At 38.5% G+C, this 20769-nt stretch overlaps 1 protein-coding gene across 3 annotated transcripts in view; it reads right to left on the bottom strand.

The window, feature by feature from the left end:
• ASAP2 (ArfGAP with SH3 domain, ankyrin repeat and PH domain 2) overlaps positions 1-20769 on the bottom strand; it is a 91585-nt gene that overhangs the window by 65186 nt on the left and 5630 nt on the right. For all 3 annotated transcript variants that reach the window (XM_069850505.1, XM_069850506.1, XM_069850504.1), the window contains exons 2-3: positions 4579-4651; positions 561-706 (exon numbers count right to left, since the gene is read on the bottom strand). In XM_069850505.1, coding sequence (XP_069706606.1) covers positions 561-706; positions 4579-4651 — 219 coding nt within the window. The remainder of the gene's footprint in view (positions 1-560; positions 707-4578; positions 4652-20769) is intronic.

The following is a 20769-nucleotide window of genomic DNA, read 5'->3' on the forward strand; positions in this document are numbered from 1 at the left end:
GACTGGTCCCCAGTGGACACTATTGTCATTATAGCATTATGTTTGATTTTGTTTTCCTGACTCTCTTCCCTGAGAAACAAGAGACTCTCTTTTTCCAGGGACATAAAAACCTCCCTTTATACATACAAATGGAAAGTGTGAAAAAGTAAAGTAGTAGCAACATGAACACAGAGTAAACCAAGTTGGCTATTGCCAGTTTCACAAGTTTTAAGCAATTTGGTATGTGTGTTTCACAATCCATGTTATAACTACTTCATTGTGGGAAGCTTTTAGACATGAGAATGAGGGGGGTTTTGGTTGGGTTTGTTTGGTTTTTGTGGTGGTTTGGGATTTTTGTTTTCGGGTTTATTTGTTGTTATTTTTGGGGGGTTTCTGTGTTTTAGGTTTTTCAAGGAGAAAGGCAATGGCATGAGACATTTTCTTAAGCTGAGAATTTTTTTTTAATTACAGTGGCTGCTAAAGCACAAACTGTCTTCAACATGAAGAGCTGTCATAAATCAGCAATACAGCCTTTGTAATGGCCTTGAAATTTCAACATGTTTTTCTTAAGTAATTCTTACCAAATTTTTGAAGAGTGCAGTTAATTCCTTTGTAAACACAGAAAATTTTAAAAACGCTGTTCCCAAATCTGGGTCATCCCTGCAAACACAGTTGCCTCCAAATTTCTCCAGTGCTTGTGTGTACTGTTCTTCATTTTCCACGTGAGCTTCAAAAAGAGCAAAACATGAAAATATCATCAGTAGATAAAAGGCTACTGAAATTACAACTGAGTTCTTTAAAAAAAAAAAATCAGAGGATTTCTTGCTAAAATTATTTACGGATACAATAAACATTTACTACTTATAGTTCAATGCTGGACTGCCAGAAGTCTGTCCTTCTCACTCATTCTGGTTTACGTGTATTTATTCACATATTGTGCAAAGGACAAGCTGTCATCAAGACAAGACAATCACCTGACAAGCATCCACTCTAGAAAGACCCACAATATTACTGCACAGCAATTACCAACTCCTATAGTGAAATTTTAGACTCTTATTAACACTCTCTAATTTTAACTGTGTGCTGTTATGTTTAACTGGATGCTGAACAAAGAAAGAGAGGAGATCAAGTGTGTTGGCAGCATCCTGGATCTCTACAACAGAAGGCAACAGATCAAATAAGACTCTCGGGTCACCTTAGGAAATGGGACTATGAACTCCACTACAGATGAGGATAAAACCCGTATCTATGTCAGCTCTCCGATTCAGAGGAGCAGTGGGGATTTGAAGCAAATCCTTGCAGTCTGCATTTACCACAGGCCAGCTCAGTTCTAAAAGCAATTTTGATTCACAACTAGATTCCTTTCTGAGACAATGAAGCTCTGCCCCAGAAGCGATTCAGTGCTTAAGACAGACTTCAGTAGGTTCCAAATCACTGTGCAGGCTGCATCGCTGCAAGTCATCCAGACACATCTAACGCTTCTATCCTTCCAAAAGCATTGAGCTGCATATTCTGTGGGTTTATCATATATGAGACGAAATTCAAGCCTAAAGCAAGTTCTCGTGATTCAAATAAAAGGGAAATCTGAGGGGCCTAAGTCTAAACTACTTTGACCTACTGACCCACTCCTAGGATACTGGATTACTTGCTTGTGTAGGCAGGCATTAAAAATCCCTGTCGACTTGATCTGTGGAATAAAGCCAAAAGTCTATCCGAACCCAAGCTTAGTGACCATGTCAAGCTTGCGCACGTGGACAAAGCCCATCAAGCTGGCACCTGAGAAAGTTAATGTTGCCTATGCCTTATTCTAGCTGTGACCAATTTCTAACCCCTCAAAGGAAGTCAGGAAAAAAACGCACCCTAGAAACCAATTATGCATTAATAAGAACAAAGACCATTCTTGGTCATTAAACGAGACCAGCATAAATCCTGAAGATTATTTAGAGAGGATTAATCTGTTCAGACAAGCAATGATGCTGTTCCATTTCAAACCCATCTGTATAAGTCAATGTATTTAATATCCAAAAGATCCTTGATGCAACGTCCTTTCTCTAAATTTCTATGAATTAGTTATACAACCTGTTCAATAAATCTAGCACACTCCAACTTAACAACAAGCCTGTCCCCTCACATTCCTGTTTGGCTAGCCGTTCAAGAACTTCATCTCTCAAGTAGCTACAGGTTTTCTATAATTTCCAACCCCTGTAGAATAGTGGTATAATATTGTGTATGAGACTGTTATAACGTACATGCAGAAAGGAATTTGCACAAACAGCAAGTTTCTACCCCGAGCACTTGACTTTGCAGCCTGTAAGGCAGTTTGCACATAGCCATTCAATTTGAAAACTCGGTCCTAACACTGAGCTGTACTCATTTTTCCTTAGTATTAACAGCAAGGACTGAGCGCTTACCAAGCTTTTTGCTGCTTGAGCTTTAGGATAAAGAACATTCAACTTATACGATTGTGTGATGTACACACAGCTGATCAAGCTTTGAACAAAGTGGCACAGCAGACAGCAAAAAACCCAATGTGATAGGTCACAGCTCCTCTAGTTCACACAGATACCCTGGCAGGTGCATGAATTATTTCCATACTGCTTTCTGCATTCCTACTGCTTCCTGCATCCAGCTTTGTGTGTCTGAACCCAGGAGAGGGTGGAGGTCAGGGCAGCAAAACCAGAAAGCTGCAACTGCACGAAAACAAGGAGAAAAGGCCGCTACCATTAATTGCTGTAGTTATGTGTGCAATCAGCAGCTGAGTCATGCTGGCTTTCTACTTTAGGAAACAAGAGCTTTTTATTCCACACCGCTTCCCCATGAGTTTTCTACTCCACAGTATCCTAGGGACTGTTCTTCTGGATTTATGTATCAGATTAAACAAAGTCAACAAACCCAGCAGTTTCGCAGTGGTTCTGAGATGTTCCCCAGAATGCTGACAGTAGTTACTGCAGCAACACTGTCAGCCAAGCTGGGGCTCCACAAGCACTTCTGAAGAACACAAGGATATTGTTTTCATGGAGCTTTCCAAAAGCTTTTCCTCCTTGCCCTACGGTTTCTTCCTGATGGATTTTAAGTTTCTTATAAACAAAAGGTTTGGAATTTATAAAAAAAAAAAAGAAATCTGAGCCAGGTTTGTTTGAAGGCTTAGAGTCTTTCCTAAAGTAAGAAACTAAATTGTGTACAAATAGGAGTCACTATCTAAAGTTTTCAAAATTCATACATTAAAGAAGAAAGCCAGAACATGTATACTTCATACTCAGGGAACCTATATGAAAAATCCAGTAACCGTGTTCTTATCAGTGCAGGTCCACAGTTTTTGTTCTGTCTAAAGAAACCCCAAGAGCTGGCAAGTGGCTGGGTTAGCGATATTTTTGCTGATGGAAGATAAATGCCTCCAAACCTTTACTGTCAAGACTGGGCAGCATGAATTTAAAAACAAGGCAAGGTACTTATTTTATGCTTCTGTGCTCTACTGAGTACACTGAGTATAAGGCAGAGTCAGGCACTCAAATATTATATATTAAAAACCCACAGAAGAAAAAGTGCCAAATAAATACGTAACAGGTGCCACACCTCCAGATGAATCTTCAGCTGAGCCCTCCAAAGATAACAGCTTCATTAGGTTAGACAAGAACAAACTTCCTTTCAATTAGCTGATAAGAATTATACCGTAACAGCAGTTCTTGTTACAACTTTACATCTGAACACCGACATGCCCACAAATTCTGTCACACACTGGTGGCTCTCCAAGGTCGCCAGGCCCATCTATTTTGCATATAATATAGGTTTTGTGAGCCCTAATTGCTATGAACTGCAAAGCAAGAACAAAAGCCAACAAAATGCTGTCTTATCAACGAAAACAAATACTGTTTCTTATTCACAAAATGCTGCTGATCCATGAAAACAAAAGCTTCAGTTATTTCTTCAAAGAAGATAAACACACTAAACGCCATGAGATTGGCACACACAGAAAAATGCGCACAGCAATAGTTCTTTGTATTTTTATCAGCACTGTAAAAGAAGTATCTAACTTTGTGCATCATGACAATAAAAAAATTGCAGCTCCTCAGCTCACTCTCGTCATGAAGTTCTAAACACACCTAACTGGAAGCCACCAGGAAGGGTGAGTTTTCATAAAGCAGTAGAGCCAAAGTAGCTTCCTATCGCTGCCAAAGAGAGTAATTTCACATCTCCCATGCTCTCAGCTCTCCATAACACGTGAGCCATACTATTTCAGGTGCCCATCTAATCCCAGTTAAGTTGATTTCACTACATATGCAACTTTATATGAGCTAAAAACCTCATCTAAGGATCTGCCATGCACACCAGGGGTGGCAGAAGTAGCCCAGATCTGGTGGGAAGAGTAGAACCCGTCTTCCCCAGTTTGAAGCACCACACCAGCTAGACTAGTTCAGCTACCTCCCAAAATTTCATCCTTACTGAGCTCATGATCAAACAGCTAATTCAGGACTGCTATTTAAAACATACATTTTTCTCTTCTCAGAATTATTCCTACAACTCTTTCTGATCCAGAAAGACAGATGACTCTTTAAATCCCCCAATTTTACCAACGTGAACTACCAGAAATTAAGTACTTACCCAGACCAGATATGTTTATGGCTTTGACAGATTTTTTCATTTTATAGAGAACAGTTCGGTCAACATCCAGAGCCTAGAACAAAAGAGAAAAATTAAACTGTGAAATACTGAATTGTCCTCTGGTAAAACTGTGCCCTGGAAACCTTCTGTAATTAAAGCACTTTCTTGTTAGCTAATTTTACTTCTGTAATTAATAAATTACTTGCCAGTTGCTCCCACCCCCATCCATACAACCTATTCTGTCCCCTTGTCCACAAAAACACATCTTCCTTTTTTTGCTGGTGACCAGCATCACGTGCACTCAGCACCACGATTTATACAATATCTTTTTCTTATGTTAAATTATTGAAGAAGCTTAAATCAGTTTCAATCCATCGTATGTTCTGACATTGCTGAAGAAACAAAAGAAATAGCACTTCCTCAGGCAGAATATTAAAAATGGAATTTAATTTCAGATTTCCTGGATAATTTAGTTAATTAATTGCACTCCCAACTATTTGATCTCTCTCACTGAGATGGTGAACAAAACTGCATATCTCTCAAATATCTCTTACACATCTTATTACTAGGCAAAGCTTCACCAACACAACATAAAATTCATGTTTAAATCCTGTCCAGAATACTCAAAACACTTAAAACCAATCTTTTTCAAAGAAAGAAGTGGAACCAGGCAATTATTTTGCTTACTGAGTGAAATAACACTCAAAACCACACAATTGTTCCAGAATGGAGAAGCAGAATTATGGTTATATGCATTATTTAAAAAAAAAACACCCTCCAAAAAAAAAAAACCTTTGTGAAACTGTAAGAAAATTTAAATATGAGTTCTAGAGAAAGTAATGTCTTTAGATCCCACTGAAGAACATTGAACACTATGAATAATATTACACCAAGAGCTGCTTAGCATGATACACCCTAAAAAAAAGCAAACAATAAGCACCAAATCCATTCCAGTTCTAATTCAAGAGATTTCAGTGAATCCTCACAGCTACACATCTGGTCTACCATTGTTTTATGGTTAATAATATGTAAAGAGATGATGCAGAGAAGCCAGTCCCTAGGACCCTATCCAGTCATTTTAGCATACTGAACGCAAAAAGAAATATTAACCCTCATATTTATGGGGATATTCTTAAACTGAATCCATTCAGACCACAAACAACCAGGCAAAAATCTCTGCAACATTCCATGGAAACAGACATCATAGTACTGCTATAACCATTGGAAGTTTTACCTCTAGCATTTTTATAGTTCATACCTGAGACATGTTAGCAGAAGAGCAGAGGTGTTTTCACCTGGAATTCTGAAGGACAGAGGAAGAGGAAAAAAAAAACCGAAGAAAGCCCATGAAAATCACAGCTCTATTCACCCTCATCAGCAATTTGAATTGCTTCCACTACAACAAACCCGTATACAGTGCAATCTCAAAGGTTAGATTAGTCACCTGTCTGGATGGGAGTACACAAAGTAAACTACCTCATTCTGTATTCAGTAATTTCTAAAAATAACCTCAGAAAAGCACCATCAGATCAGCTGACAACAGAGGAATGATAATTTCATCGGCAACTGCATCAAAGGGCAATTACCCTCTTGGAGACAAAGCAAAAGGAATGTCTCCAGCTACAAGCATTGCAAATAACAGCCCAAAGAAAATGCTGACAGCCAGAGACTTAAAAGTTACAGATGCAGTTCCCAGCTAAGTCTCAGATTTGTGCATGCAGTTAATGAATTACTTAATCTCTGCACTTTAGCTTGGGGGAAAGAGAGAAGAAAAGAAAGAAGCCAGGACAACTTTAAGGGAAGTGTTGGAAGGATAAACACGCTGGATGAATTATGAACCACTTGTACTGTCATGCTCAGGGATCCAGATAGACCCGTGACTCCCTCAGATGGAAAGCACAGACTCCGAGTAAGGCAAAACCTTCAAGTCCTCTTCCTCAAAGTCATCATTTTGGTTTGCAGCTTCTCTCAACCAGCTCCCACTTTCACTGGTATTAGAGAGTAGAAGAGCAAACCCGTAAGGCACAGCACAGCCAGGGTCCCACAGAAATGACAGGTAATGCCCCTAATGCACCATTTAAATTACATTTCAAAGCGTATGTAGTATCCAATGACTTTGTCGTTGCTTTTTTCCATGCCCTTGGTGGAAGGAGATTTCCTATGTCTTCATGGGTTTGTTTTTCACGGCTGTATCACTTTGGCACCCTGTCGTTATTCTGCAGTCATCTGGTAAGCCAAAACTCTTTATGCTCTGTAGGTTTTTTTCTGACTAATCTCCTAGTTCATATTTATACTTTTCCCTTGGATACACAACTTTGCAGTCTTCACTGTTGAATTTTCTTCCATTCTCATCAACCAAATAATTCAAGCATCCAGCTACCTCAGCCAGTCGGTCCATATAAAAACACAAAACAAGGATGACAGGAAGAGAAACCAAAACAAAACCAAAAAACACAGACAGTGTTGAGGGCAACTGAACAAGCAAAACCAAAAGCCCTAATGTGGTGAAACACATGAAACAGCCAGGTCAGGCTTCCTTAGCTCCTCCCTTCTTCCTCTGCTTGTCTTTTCAGCTGTGCCAGTGCAAGTGCTTGCGGGGAGATTTTGTAAACCACAGGAGACAAGAGATCCATGATTAAAAATAATGTCAGAGGCGGGGGAAAAGTTATTTTTCAGTTGCGTCAACTTTCCAGCTCTGGCTATCTGGCAGCCCCTTGATAAAGCACAATCCAACGGAAAAATACAATGGGAAAAACAGGAATGAGTAGGAGGACCAACGTACCCAGGTGCTCCTGCTGAAGAATCCTCCAGGGACATTTCTGAACAAGAATTCAATAGCTACACTTTTTTTAATTGCTTAGCATTACATTAGCCCCAACATTTCTGCACATATTCATCCACCACGGGTTTTGTAAGTTTACTTTGTCTGGAAACTGCTAACCACGTTTTTATGGTGACAGTAGACAGAGTTCCCCAAAACATCCAGGGGACAGATATCACTGAATATCACCTTGGCTAACACCAACTTTGCTAGCTGAGGACTCAGCTCAGCTTCTGTTCAGGTAGATGATCCACTCCAAAGCCATGAAAAACAGAGAGAAACGATCCCAGCAGCAAAGTATCCTCCCTTTGTATCAAGGCAACATTGACTGAACTTGTTATTTCTCCCTCTCCAAGTTAAAAAGAAATAAAACCAACAAAAAAATGAGGAACTGAAGCAATTTGTGACAACTATTATTCTGTGCATTTGCATATAAAACCTAAAAAAAAAGTCTAATTAGCAAAATGAACAAACTGTCGCAAAAATAATCTGTTTCATTCTTGAAAAATACAAGTGTTTTATTGTTGTTTCAATTCATTGATGTGATTGATGAGAACAGGAGAAAATTCAACAGTGAAGACTGCGAAGTTGTGTATCCAAGGGAAATATATATATATCTATGAACAAGGAGATTAGTCGGAAAAAAACTACAGAGAGTAAAGGAGTTTGGCTTACCAGATGACTGCAGAATAACAACAGGGTGCCAAAGTGATACAGCCATGAAAAACAAAAACATAAGACACAGGAAATCTCCTTCCACCAAGGGCATGGAAAAAAGCAACAATAAACTCATTGGATACTACATACTCTTTGAAATGTAGGTCTAAAATGTTAGTCGACAGCTTACACGTCTCCCCAAACCACTGGATTTTTGACTCTGGTAAGTACTTAGGGAAAAATTACACACAAAGTAGGAGGCAATGCAGGCGTTGCTTTCATCCACCAGTACGTGAAGCAAAGAACAGAATAAAAAGTCCGTCTTGTATTGCTCTGTTTTTGTAATTAGATTACTGAGAATAAGCCACGGCAAACCTAATATCAGCTAGCTCAAGCAGATAGCTAGAGGGAATCGGAATGTGCCCATCACACAAATATAAATAATTAAAGAGCACAAAATGCTAAAATAAATAAATTATTTTTTAAAAAAATTGAAAGCACAAAATGTAGGAAGAACAGGCTATCTTCCTGAAATAATCCCCAGCCACCCAAAGGTGTCTGGGTGATTATTTAGGCAACTAATGATTAATACAATTTCACTTGGACAATACAGCCCATACTTCATGCTGGCTTAGTTACCCTGACAGAAGGGCTGCAGGGAGCCTCCTCTCTCCTAAACGAAAGGGTCCTACCTAAATTCCTTACAGGTGGTAACAAAGAGAAAAAATGGATAAACACCAAGAAATATTTACACTCAACAATAACATTAGTATAAGAACAGCTGAGTAAAAGCTGTACCTGAACAAACTGCAAGTGAGAATTGGGAAAAACAATGCTGGAAAGCTTTCCAAACAGCAGATAAAAGCTAACAGATATGTAGTCATTGTAAGAGGGACCTGAATAAATGTATGAAAGATGACGTTGTTTCTTATTGTGGTCAGAAACTAGATTTGCTCCTGTAGGTTTTATCTAGTCCTCCTTCCTTGGTGAAATCTTTTGATAACGATGCATTTAAGAGTGGCTATGAATGCCTACAGACAGACAAAATACTGAAAATCTCTGCATCTTTAATACTGTATTTTAGGCTTGCTTATAGACCAAAAAATGGGGAGAGGGACTTTACCTTTGTTTAATTGAAAGATATTGGTTCTTACGCACCACTTGCGTTCCAAAGGAGTCGTTTCAGCATAAAACTTGAAAATGTCAGCTCTTTGTCTTTAGAACTGTTCTTCATATTTCCTCATCCTTTCCTTTGTACAAATCTTAGCACTTAGAAATCAGTTTAAACATAAATGTAGCTTTATTATACTTTGAATATTTTAATCCTGCATTTGTTTCATGAACATACACACACTATACTGATGCACACACATGCCAAAACGCTGCCCTCCTCAATTCAGCTCCTTTGTGCACTTTCAGTACGGTACCAGAAGCACTGAAATTTAAAGTGGCTCCTAATGCTGCATATTCCAGCATTTCTTTTTGCCCAATTAAAATGCCTGGTAAACTTCTGACCCAGAAGAAAAGTGACCACGTAATTCACATGGTGGGATCATTTTGTCCTCTGATGTAACGCTTCTCGTTTTGACTCAAAAAAACTCCAGCACAGCTGTTTGGTTTGGCTTCCATTTATTTCAGCACAACATAGTCAAAGAGCCCATATAAATAATTTTCCTAGTACCACTCAGTTTCTACTGACCAGTCCTCAGGCCTCCCTCTTGTTAAAAACAGTAAATATATATTTGAGCGAGGGGGAAACACATAAATTCTATCCAGTATATTAGAAATGAAGCTACATAATTGTAGAAGTGGTGCTATGCAGCATGAACTGAAACAAACTCAAGTGACCTTCTTGAGCCTGCCCTTGTCAGCGCAATATTTTTCAAATGCAGTATTTACGTTTTCTATTCATTTCCTTTTATAGGACTTCTAATGTTAATGTTATGAAGCCATTCATAAGGTAAATTACTTTTTACACCGGGATCTACACGGTGTTGCTGTAGCACATCTAGATATCATAGAGATTACTTGCTTGACAAGTCTAAAACAAATATGCTATCGTCAGCCTGGTATTGATCTTGTTCTCTTAACATGAATTTCAAGGCTGCTAAATAAATGGCAATATTGGATTAAAATACATGAATGTTGGGAAATTTATTACCAAGCCTGGTGCGCTTATCAGTATTCTTCAAAATGCATCACTAATGTCTCTTAAAATGGCACAGAGATACGGTTTACTTTGAAAACTGTTTTTACCTTACAACCTACGGCTATGCAGTGAAAAAAGCATACAAAAGATGTCAAAGTTTATTTGCTATGCTTGAAAAATATGTAATTTTTCATTTTTCTTGCTTTACCTTCAATTAGTTTCTCTCTCTGTAGCTACCACACATGATAATAAACACTAAACCCCCAAACTTAAACTTATTTGCAATATGTGATTTTTTTTTTCTTTTTTACATTGTAATTCATGTTAGGTTTTTCCAAGCAATCTAAAGCTAACATTTTGTCACTCATCACAAACACACTTTGGACACACTGCTAATGTATTTTTCACAAGGTATTCAGTAATACAAGCATTGGGTGCTTGAGGTGCCACAGGCTGAAAATGTCAAAATTACAATAATGAAGTAAATACAGTTCTGATGCCTGTAAAGAACGCAGAAGCAGCAGTTCAATTCATTACACAAAATATTTTAAAGTTCTATGTGCTTAATGAGAATTGAGCAACAAACACATCTGTAATCAGAGTACTAGAAAGGGGGCCAAGCATACCAAAAGAAACAGAAGAAAACACAGTTTTTAAAATGAGCACTAGAGAGAGGACTTGGAAGCAAAGCTTTTTTTCCTCATGTAGGAACAAGGTCTAGTTTCATTTGCCAAAGTCCAATTTCCATTTTAACTGCTTCAAAACTAATCAGAACCAAGCCTATCTTACCAGGAAGAAATCAGTCTCAGGCTACTGAAGTTTCCTGAAATGTTATTCTACATCCTGCTTGGTATCCCACAATCTGCCCTGACACTTCTGAAAAAAAAAATAATAATAATAATAAATTTTTTTATTTATATATTATTGTTTATATATTTACAATTATATGTTTATATATTTATACAATAATATATTCATTGTTATTATTACTACAACAACAACAACAACATTAAAGCTGTTCAAGTCTGTTTCACATTGCCTAGAAAGACCTAAGCCCAATGGGAAATACAACGTTCAAACATTTCATTCTTGCTTCCCAAGAAAGAACCTTAAAAGTAGCATCAATCCAAAAATCTACGTTTTCTAAAATCTGTGTCTGTCTTCTGGAAGGGGTATTGGATCGAATTAATAAACATATTTAATATATTCCAGGCCGGCACAAAAAAAAAAAAATCATGTACTATTTGCTCTTTTCAATGGAGTGAAGGGAAAACAAACTCTTCTATTTTTATTATATCTAATTGGGGGAGGAAAACAAAGCAGGAAAGTAGAAACTGAGTGACTGAAGATCCCAAAGACCGGTTGTGTAAAAGATGCCAAAATAAAGCATATGAGAAAAATCAGGGCAGCAGCAGCACAAGTGGAGAGTCCCTAAATTCTAGTGGTTAGATGTTTATTAAACATCTTTTGTGCCAAACTTACAGCAGAGGTCTGGGTCTATCTTATGCGTGTCCTTACACCAGTGCCTTATTTCTTTGTGGCCTAGAAAATAACTATTTATCTGTAGAGGAAGAGAAAAGTAGCCATACCGGGTCAGATCAACACTCCATTTAAGCTGATATCCTCTATCAGTAGTGGCCAACAGCACATGTTTAGGGCAGCAAGCAAAGAAAAGCACGTACACATCCTTCCTTGGGATAACCTCCCAGTTTCCAGCAATCAGTTTAAAAAGAACAGACTGAGAGTCTCAACCAGAAACACTACCTAGCCCAACAAGAAGCCCAAGTTTTCTAACTCCAGACAAGGAAAAGAAAAATATTGGACTGGACTTCTGGCACCTCAGAGTGAATGCGTTCCCGACTGCACGACTGCCCTGCTGTGGGAAACAGTGAGGGAGGAAGGGGATGGCCATCATCTTTGCACTATTTTTTATTTAAAAATTTGCTAACACATTCATTTCTTCTTACCCATAGCAGCTCCATTTCAGAAAAGCTACAATTAACTACTTCACATTTTTGGTTATTTGGATGGGGGTTTGCTGAAATGCTTCACAGAACTGGATCTGAATTTGTGAAAAGACGCAAAATAATATTTTTTCCATTTTTTTCTTTTTTTTAAAAAAAAAACAGTTAACAGAATTTTCAGAAATAAATCCTCAAGCCATTTGAATAATACTCCTGGAGACAGAAACCCATACTGCACATCTAAGACAAAGATACAAATAAAATATTAACATGCTCACTTTAGATCCAATATAAACCATTAGTTCAACCATTACATTTTTAAACCAAATACTCATTTCACACTCAATTTTAGCAATTTACATTAAAATATTGGGCTACTCAATAGCCACAAGCCCTTCTGTACTTCACCCATTCCAGTATTTCAGAACAAGTAACAATGCCAAAGGCTGCTGCAGATGCTGAACACAAATAGGAACATCCTTCCCAAAAACAAAAGTATGCAGGAAGAAACTTGGGTCAGTCGGTAAGGAAAAGAGAAGTAATCAAATAATTACTGCAGAGACAGCAAAGTAAGAATCAGCTCTTGTGCCTTACTGGACTGGTCTTATTTGAAAAGTAACAAAAGCAAGTTTTGAATATTCATACCCAGCAAGCACAATCGTTTGGCTTTTCTGGTGTATCTTTACAGGCCATCTGATACTTGCTGTAATTAATCCTCTCTGACTCAAAAGATCAGAGAGAGCCACAGACATTCTATCTCAGTTTGTTTTTCTATCAGAAACAGTGTCTACACTGCTGGTCTCAGTCCACTTTGCTGTTACAGAAGGAGGTAAAAAACTACCTAAATTATGTTATCCCCCTCCAAAATCCTTTTTCCGTTCTCCCACTCCTAGGTCATTTCCTCCCTCCACGTATTAGTTTCTTGTCTAAATCCTCTCCAGTTTCCTACCACTGATCACCTGGCACATTCAGGGAGGAACCGATACGAAGGGTGGAAAAAACCCTCATAGGTATAGTCTGGGGCAAGACATTTGAGCCTCTGAACATATCCTAGAAATTATCATTTTAAACCCTTTAAGTAATTACTATTTGGGGTGTGCATGCAAAGAAATGTTCCAGAACATTACATTCTACAGTAGCTATGACATTCAATTTGTATAAACAGCCTCTTAGGCGTGAGACCTGTCTTAAGTTTCTTAAGAGACTGTGAAGGTACGGAGACAGACATGCAATAAAAAGGACAGGGTTTATAGCACAACTGTCTCTGCGAAGTCCCTTTCCACAAAAGCATTATTCCTCCAGCACCTGGGTTTGCGGTTCTCGTGGGCCCAATGCCAAGGGAATCTGCTGGAACGAGCACTGGTCTATCTGGCAGAAAAACACAGTAAACATTTCAGCTCTAAACCACTGCATGTACAGCTAAGGGTATGCACGGTGGGAAGAGGCAATACCACTGCTTTGGGAAATGAAGTGATGCCTGAGAATCAAAATTCTCTAACAAATCTCTTCCATCAGTCAAGAGAAACCCCAGATCAGAGATTCACAGCCCACAAAATGTTGCATCATTAATACAAGTCACTACATGATGCTGTTGCACACTGAACAATAAAGGTGCTGTAGCTATGTATTCATCACCCCATTTCCACATGCTTCTCTCACTACATAAACTTGGAAATGCAAGAGATACTTAAGCAGGGGGCTTAAGTAATGAAAGTAAAGAAGCAAGCATTTACCAAGCATTTTTGCATGATAAAACCTCTGCCTGAGATAAAAGAATGGAGGCCTCTTCTGCCAATTACTTCTCCAGAACACATCCATGTCCTGCATTAACCAATTTTTATACTGAGGATTATGTTTTCCTTCTCTCTCCCTAATTTCACCACCAATATTGCAGCTGCCTGCTTTCAAAGGCAAGATCACTGGAGTTTAAATACAGATCTCAAACAACATAACAGACTTGATCCACTTACTTTTTACAGTGGCTCATTTTAAAATAAATGGCGGGTAAAGAAAACTCCCTTATTAATTATTTAATTGTTCTTTAATTTTCCACTTACACTAGCCAGCTCCCGATATCCAAGTCCATGTATTTTGCATTACATGCTTCAATATCTTAAGATATACCTTTATGTAAAACAAAGTAACGTAGATAACAAGATAAAGTTCTGTGACAACTGCCTTGAACAGCCAGGTAAAATTTACCATCCCTTTAACCCATGTCAAAATCCTCTGCTCCTCAGCCTGCAAAAGATTTTGCTCTAGCTTCATGGCTTTGCACTCCTGTTTGCTGTCAGCAGCCATCACAGCCCTTCATGGCTCAGAGCCCAGCTGTTGGAAGAGGCTGATCCTCACCCTGTATCACTCAACAGCACTGACGATGAGCTACGCTGATAGGATTTTCCTTTTGCAGATTTCTCAATTCAGTAGAGCCAACAAGAATTAATCTTTGCAGAACACAATGCCCTTTTATTCTGCATATGACAAGCTCTTTGAATAGAATTTGTAGCTACTTATGGGAGTAATCAACAAATGAAACACCTTCCAGACACTCCAAAGTTCCAAGTCTAATTTGATTTCAGTAGTCTTGAAACCCCCTCCTTGAATCAGGCAGACATCCCAGTTGCATTCTACAAAATGATGAAAAACTGAAGAGTAAGTTTTCCCTACATATGATGCACTTACTCTACCCTAAAAATGAAAACCTTCGTGGCGCATGCACATATCAGGTGGATGCCATAAAATGACCTATCCCTTCCCATACAGCACGCCTTTCACTTTCTATTTATCTTCTTTATTTATCAAATAATAGTAGGGATCAGAAATTAATCAAGAAAAGAAAAGTGAAGACAGCACAATCAAACCTCAGTCTTAACAGGCCTCTGAGAACTTCACAGTAATAAATAATAAGATCCGTATTACAAACAGAGACGTATATTTGAGGTGGCCATTCTGCACGGGAATAAAAGGCATTCAAACTTCATCCAGTTCAGGATACACCTGGAAATTTTAGGACACCATACTCTCACAACAAAGAATAGCAGGCAACTAGAGGTAATTCCAGGAGAGAAGAAGACAAATCACCCCAAATGTACCAAGTATTCCTAGGGAAACACTAAACTAGCTGCCAAAATTTGGGTAAGCAGAGGCAAAGCAATACATCAGAAATTGCCTCCCTATTATTAGGCTGGAAATTCATGAGAGGCATCTACCTATAATACCAGTGGTATATTAATTAGTACAGCTTAGTTTTCTTCAGAGATGTTTTTCCTTGTACCATTTCATACATTTTGTATAGTGAACTTTTCAGTTTCATTTCCCAGTTCTCATGAAAGCCCAGCGTCAAATGATAAAACTCATTTTCTTTTGAAACACTGCAAAGTTATTTCTGTTCCATAGTGGCTTCCAGACTTCAGCCTGTGTTTTTTCACTCCAACCTCTCTATAATTCAGTATACCAGCTTTGAAAATCTCTGCATGGTCTCGCAGTATTAACACATTTTTTACCCATTAAAAAGTTAACTGCTTGATAGCATAATTAACAGCACCTAATGCAAACCTGAGATTAGCCAACTTGTGGCAATCAAACATTTCATAGCATCGGTATTTTCCTCTGTTGGTTAAATGGAAAAAAGAAACTGCACTGATTTAATTTCATTGATGCTTTGTCATGCTATCAGCAAAGAGCTTGAGTTCCTGTTGTACAAATGCATAAACATAATAGTCTATGAATCTCCATTTGGGAATTTGTTTTTAAATGAAAGAACGCATCCAGACTGTCATATACTGTCATCCGTTTTAGTTGCTCAACTACAGAAATCTCGAGACACTACTACAGGCTTGAAAACAATGATCATAAATTCTGCTGGAACGTTAACAGCTTTAAATAAATCTAAAAGTAATGGTTCAGGCACTATGTCACTAAGCACAGCTTCCTAAAAGCGCAAGTGAATCTTAAGTTACACAATTATTACTTTATCCAGCAGCAGATATAGAACATCTATTTACATCACATTTGATGTAAAAGTAAAAGGTGACCTTTGCCAAAATAATTAGGGAGTTCACGTACATAGGAGAGATCTATGAAACGGAGTAAACAGTACCTCCCTATAGCACTGAGCATTAGGAAGGTAAATTCATACACAGCTGCTCCCTAAGATGAAACACTGAACTTCTGCATGTAAAACTGAACAGAGAAGCAGGTGCAGGCCTACCAGCAACTGACTGAAAGTGAAGAGAGAAGCACCAGAATCTATATGTAACCAACCACCATGTTGTCTTGTACCAACACCACATCCCCATGGCTCGGGAGACAGGGAAGGCAGCGACAAACGCTGCCACTCCACCCCCAGCACAGAGAGGACTGACTGAAAATACTTACAGGGAAAGCTTGTCATCTACGGCCAGAGCAGTTCAGCAAATGAAGAGAATGAACAAAGCAAAAGAATGAATGAAAGCAAACAAAAAGGAGCTTACAAAAGATTTACTACTTCATTGCTTCTTCAGCGCAGCTAGCATCTAGACTACATGGAGCTCAAAGTGTAGGAGGGTTCTGCTGGTGTTTTTTCTGTTGTTGTGCAACATACACCTACAGTTCTGGAAAACAAACAAATGATTAAAAACATGTGCTTTACAAGACTCCAGCACTGCATGTTTTGCATGTGACAACAGAGCAGGGGCTCTGTGTTTGCATGTGCTAAGGAAATTTCCACTCCTATCGCTACAGCCAAGCAGTAATCCTGTTTGATTGAAGGGGCTTAAAACGCTTAGTAAATGCATTTGTTTCTAAGTGGACTTCGCTACAATACAGTCTAGATTTCCTTGAAATTGCACATCCGAGGAAAGAAATCTTTCATTAGAAAAGAACAGAACCCATAAAACATGAGAAAATAATCCATATGAATGTTTGCATCGCTTCCCTCTTCTCCCTTCCTATATGACTTCTAAATGTAGAACAAAGCTTTCAGGAACGTAAAAGTAATTTGCTCAGCTCTAATCACTTCAGCTGTTTTGATGTATCTACACGCATACTTAGCATAATGCCTAGACAGAATTATAGATTTCAGACCAGAATGACATTGATAATCTGATCTTTAATCAGGGATAGCTGAGGGGTCCACAAACAGCAGATGGTTCTCTACACCATACTGCTCCAAGACAATGAGGAGCAGAGATTCAGCCTTCCCCCTCAATTCCCTATTCCTTCTTGGTTTAACAAGTCAGATGCTAGAATTTATACCACAGGTTCTTTCACTTTAACTTTTACAGCCACCTCTTAAAGACTGTACTCCAAAGAAATTCACTTCACTGCACAACATGTCACTTTCATAGTAAATATTTTTGTGAAAGAGAGTTCACATGTACAGAGAGGCAAATATTTCAAATTCTGTCCAACACCTACTCACTTGAAAACAAATCTTACTGCTCTAGATGAAAGTACTGAATCACACTATGCAAGCTCATTTCCTCCAAGGCAGCCTTGCCCACAAGAAAAAAAAGCTGTTCAGTTACAGCGCTCTGTTCCTCCATCAATTAATTCTCCCTCTTAAGTTAAATTATTTTCTCTTTCCAAATGAAATGGAGATATATACAACAGCTAATAAAGTCTGCATAATACTTCATTCTATGTCTCAATTTCTGGACAGACAACATGCAGAACTCTTCTTCCACTCTCCAAAACTATAGGGTAGTTGGATGTAGCTATGCTGCCACCATCATCCACTTTCCTCCACCACTATCCCTTCCCTTTATCCCTACCTGCCTCCCCACTATACTGATTGTTCTCACATCAGCCCTCTCTCCACATTCTCTGCCTGGCGTTTCCATCCTACTTCCTGCATAAGCCCTGCCGCACTCCCCCTTCCTTTGCAGTTCCCGTCAATTCTGATTCCTCTGAACTTCCTTAGATTTTTGATGCATTTCCTTATCCCCTCCTTAATGACTCTGTCTCTGTGCCAATTACTGACCCTCCAACATTCACATGCCGTCACAGTACTTCTGCCTCTGGATTACTCTCTCTACTCCCAGTTTGTCCTAAATTCAGATACCATTTCCTTGCTTTTCGCTGCTGACTGATCCTCACGTTACCTCTTATAGACATTTCAGCTGTCAGAGTCTTACTTTTCCTTGTGTTCCCATTTTTTGTTGTTTCCTAGCCAAATTTACTTACTCACTTAATCTCTACATTGACATAAACTTCATGGAAGAAGTTTGGATTTAATCCAAATAAAAGAAGCTGGCAGTCAATTACACTAAATCTCATACCTAATATCAAAACTCTTCCACTTTACGTCTCTGTCCGCACCAAGAGCAACTACATACACTAAGCATTTTGTATACAGAAAAGCTTGAGCTCGGTGCTAACATGAAATTGTGTGAAGAAAAGGCTAGGAAAAGAAGAGGAACAATCCTACCACCACCCTGCAATAAAATCAAGAGTTGTGAACATCAAATTTCTGTTTACCCTTTAACTTTATCTACATTTCCCATCTGGGTTTAGGTTTAAGGGGGTGGGAGGAATCTGTCTCAGTTAAAATGGACCAAAGAAGAGATTTTCTTTTAACTTAACAAGAAACCTGAGTGTAATCACCCTCTACAGTTTTACTAGTATGATTCTCAGCAATTACATTTTTCTGTAAGAAATTACCAGCACCAATGCAAGAGTAATTAAGGAGCCACATGATTTTTCTTGATGTGAGGTTCTTGTACATCTGACTAGGCTACAACTTAAAAAATGAAAGCAAATGTGAAAGTACTGCCTTCTTTCATGGAAATGGCAGTTGCTCTACTTGTTTACAGTATTTTTCAAGCATTTCTGCTACACTGCCACTCATCCAGGGATATCTGCAATCTCCGAGTAAGAACATCTCTCCTCCTCAACTTAACAGTCATGGTCTGCATTTCTGCATCCACTGCAATCACTTTTACTCGCTATAAATACTTCTCCTCTTCTCTCCAACCTTGCCTTTTTTAACTCCCTGTGCTTAAATCGGATATCATCCTAGTCTTTAGAGGATTTGTTAGGAGTGTTTGCTAGTTACCATCCTAGTTCTTTCAGAATCCTGGAAAATAAGTTAACCAGTTCCAATAAACTCAGTGCCTTAAGCTCCCAGTTTTGTTTATTGCTTTGCTTACTTGCATTACCTTATCATATTATTAAGAAAGGAGGAGATTGTAAAACTTGAGAAAGTATAGAGACGCTTGATGCTCAAGACAGAAGGAAGAGCTAACCTAAACAGGGCTAGGACCAACCTTTCTGGAGCTTCAGGTGCAAAGGTTGTTTCTGGGGAAGTGGGGCACACAGAGCCTGAGCGCTGTTAAGAGTGAGTCTCAGAAGCTGGGATGCAAGAGTTTAGATAGGGAATGGTTGTGAGTAATATAAATACATTTACACACACATATGGAAGATGAAAACTACAAAAAAAAAAAAAAAAAAGAGATTTAAGAGTTGAACTAAAATGGTTAAGAAACACTACTATAATGCACACAAATAAACAGAAACCACTTCACAGTGGCACATTAGCCAGGCGCACCAAGTTTTCACAGATTCTTCCACCTGTATTAACCAGCCATCTCTACTTGATATGTCAACTGCAAGTACTTTGGAGCAAGCAGGGATTAGGCTTTTGTCCTAGGACTTTGTAATGCGTTTCAGAACAAAGTTCTCACCTTTACCTTGCACTGCTGTACATTATAGTACAGAGAACAACATGAAACTGAGAATAGGATGGTGGGTTCAACTTAAGCTCAATTAGCCACTTTCCATCTCTACTCTCTTTAAGCATCAGCATGAAGTACTCTAAATCCAGACAAGATGGTTCTGCAGCTGCACTAGGGAAAAATGAAAAGACAAAAGCCACAGTTAGTAAAATACTAAAGAAATGTACGTATTTTCCATGTATCCTCATATGGGGAATGGGGGCATTTGGTAATAGGTAGCAGATGCATTGGATGCACCAAGGTAAGGTGTGCAGTAATCTACTTATATGGCTTGAAACTGTTCTAAGCAACGGCACATTGCCTGCTTAAGGTTTAAATTCTGTATTTTAAGTTACGCACAAAGCTCCACCTGAAGACCTACAGTTTAGCTCCTGTATTTCTGCAACTTCCATCCACTATATTAGTCTCAAAAAGAAAAGAATTCCCACACTCCTTTTGAAATCATCATGCCATTTGTGTCATAATGACTTTTCCAGAAACCTCTCTGGATGCTGATGACAGACAATCAGGATTCCAAAAAGGAAGCAGAAGTGGAACTCACAAAAAGTTTTACAAAACATCTATTTCTGGAACTGTATTTAGGTAATGAGGTAACAAAAGTGTGCAAATACGTTCTACCAAAGAGCACATTACAGTAGGCACAAAGACATATTTTATTAAAAAGAAATATACAAATAATAATAGTATATTTCCCCAAATGCACCACCATATATGACAATTCCTACTGCTTCTCAAAGTACACAAAAACATTTTCTCCACATAGCTTTCAAAAGTGAATCAAAATCACATAGTATAGGAAGTTACACTCCACTCCTAAAGAACTAACAAGCAAAAGACACATGATAGGGAAGTATAAAGTTTAAAAACACCCATGTGTATGCACAT

Source organism: Phaenicophaeus curvirostris, chromosome 2 (assembly GCF_032191515.1).
Source record: "Phaenicophaeus curvirostris isolate KB17595 chromosome 2, BPBGC_Pcur_1.0, whole genome shotgun sequence".
NCBI lineage: Eukaryota > Metazoa > Chordata > Aves > Cuculiformes > Cuculidae > Phaenicophaeus > Phaenicophaeus curvirostris.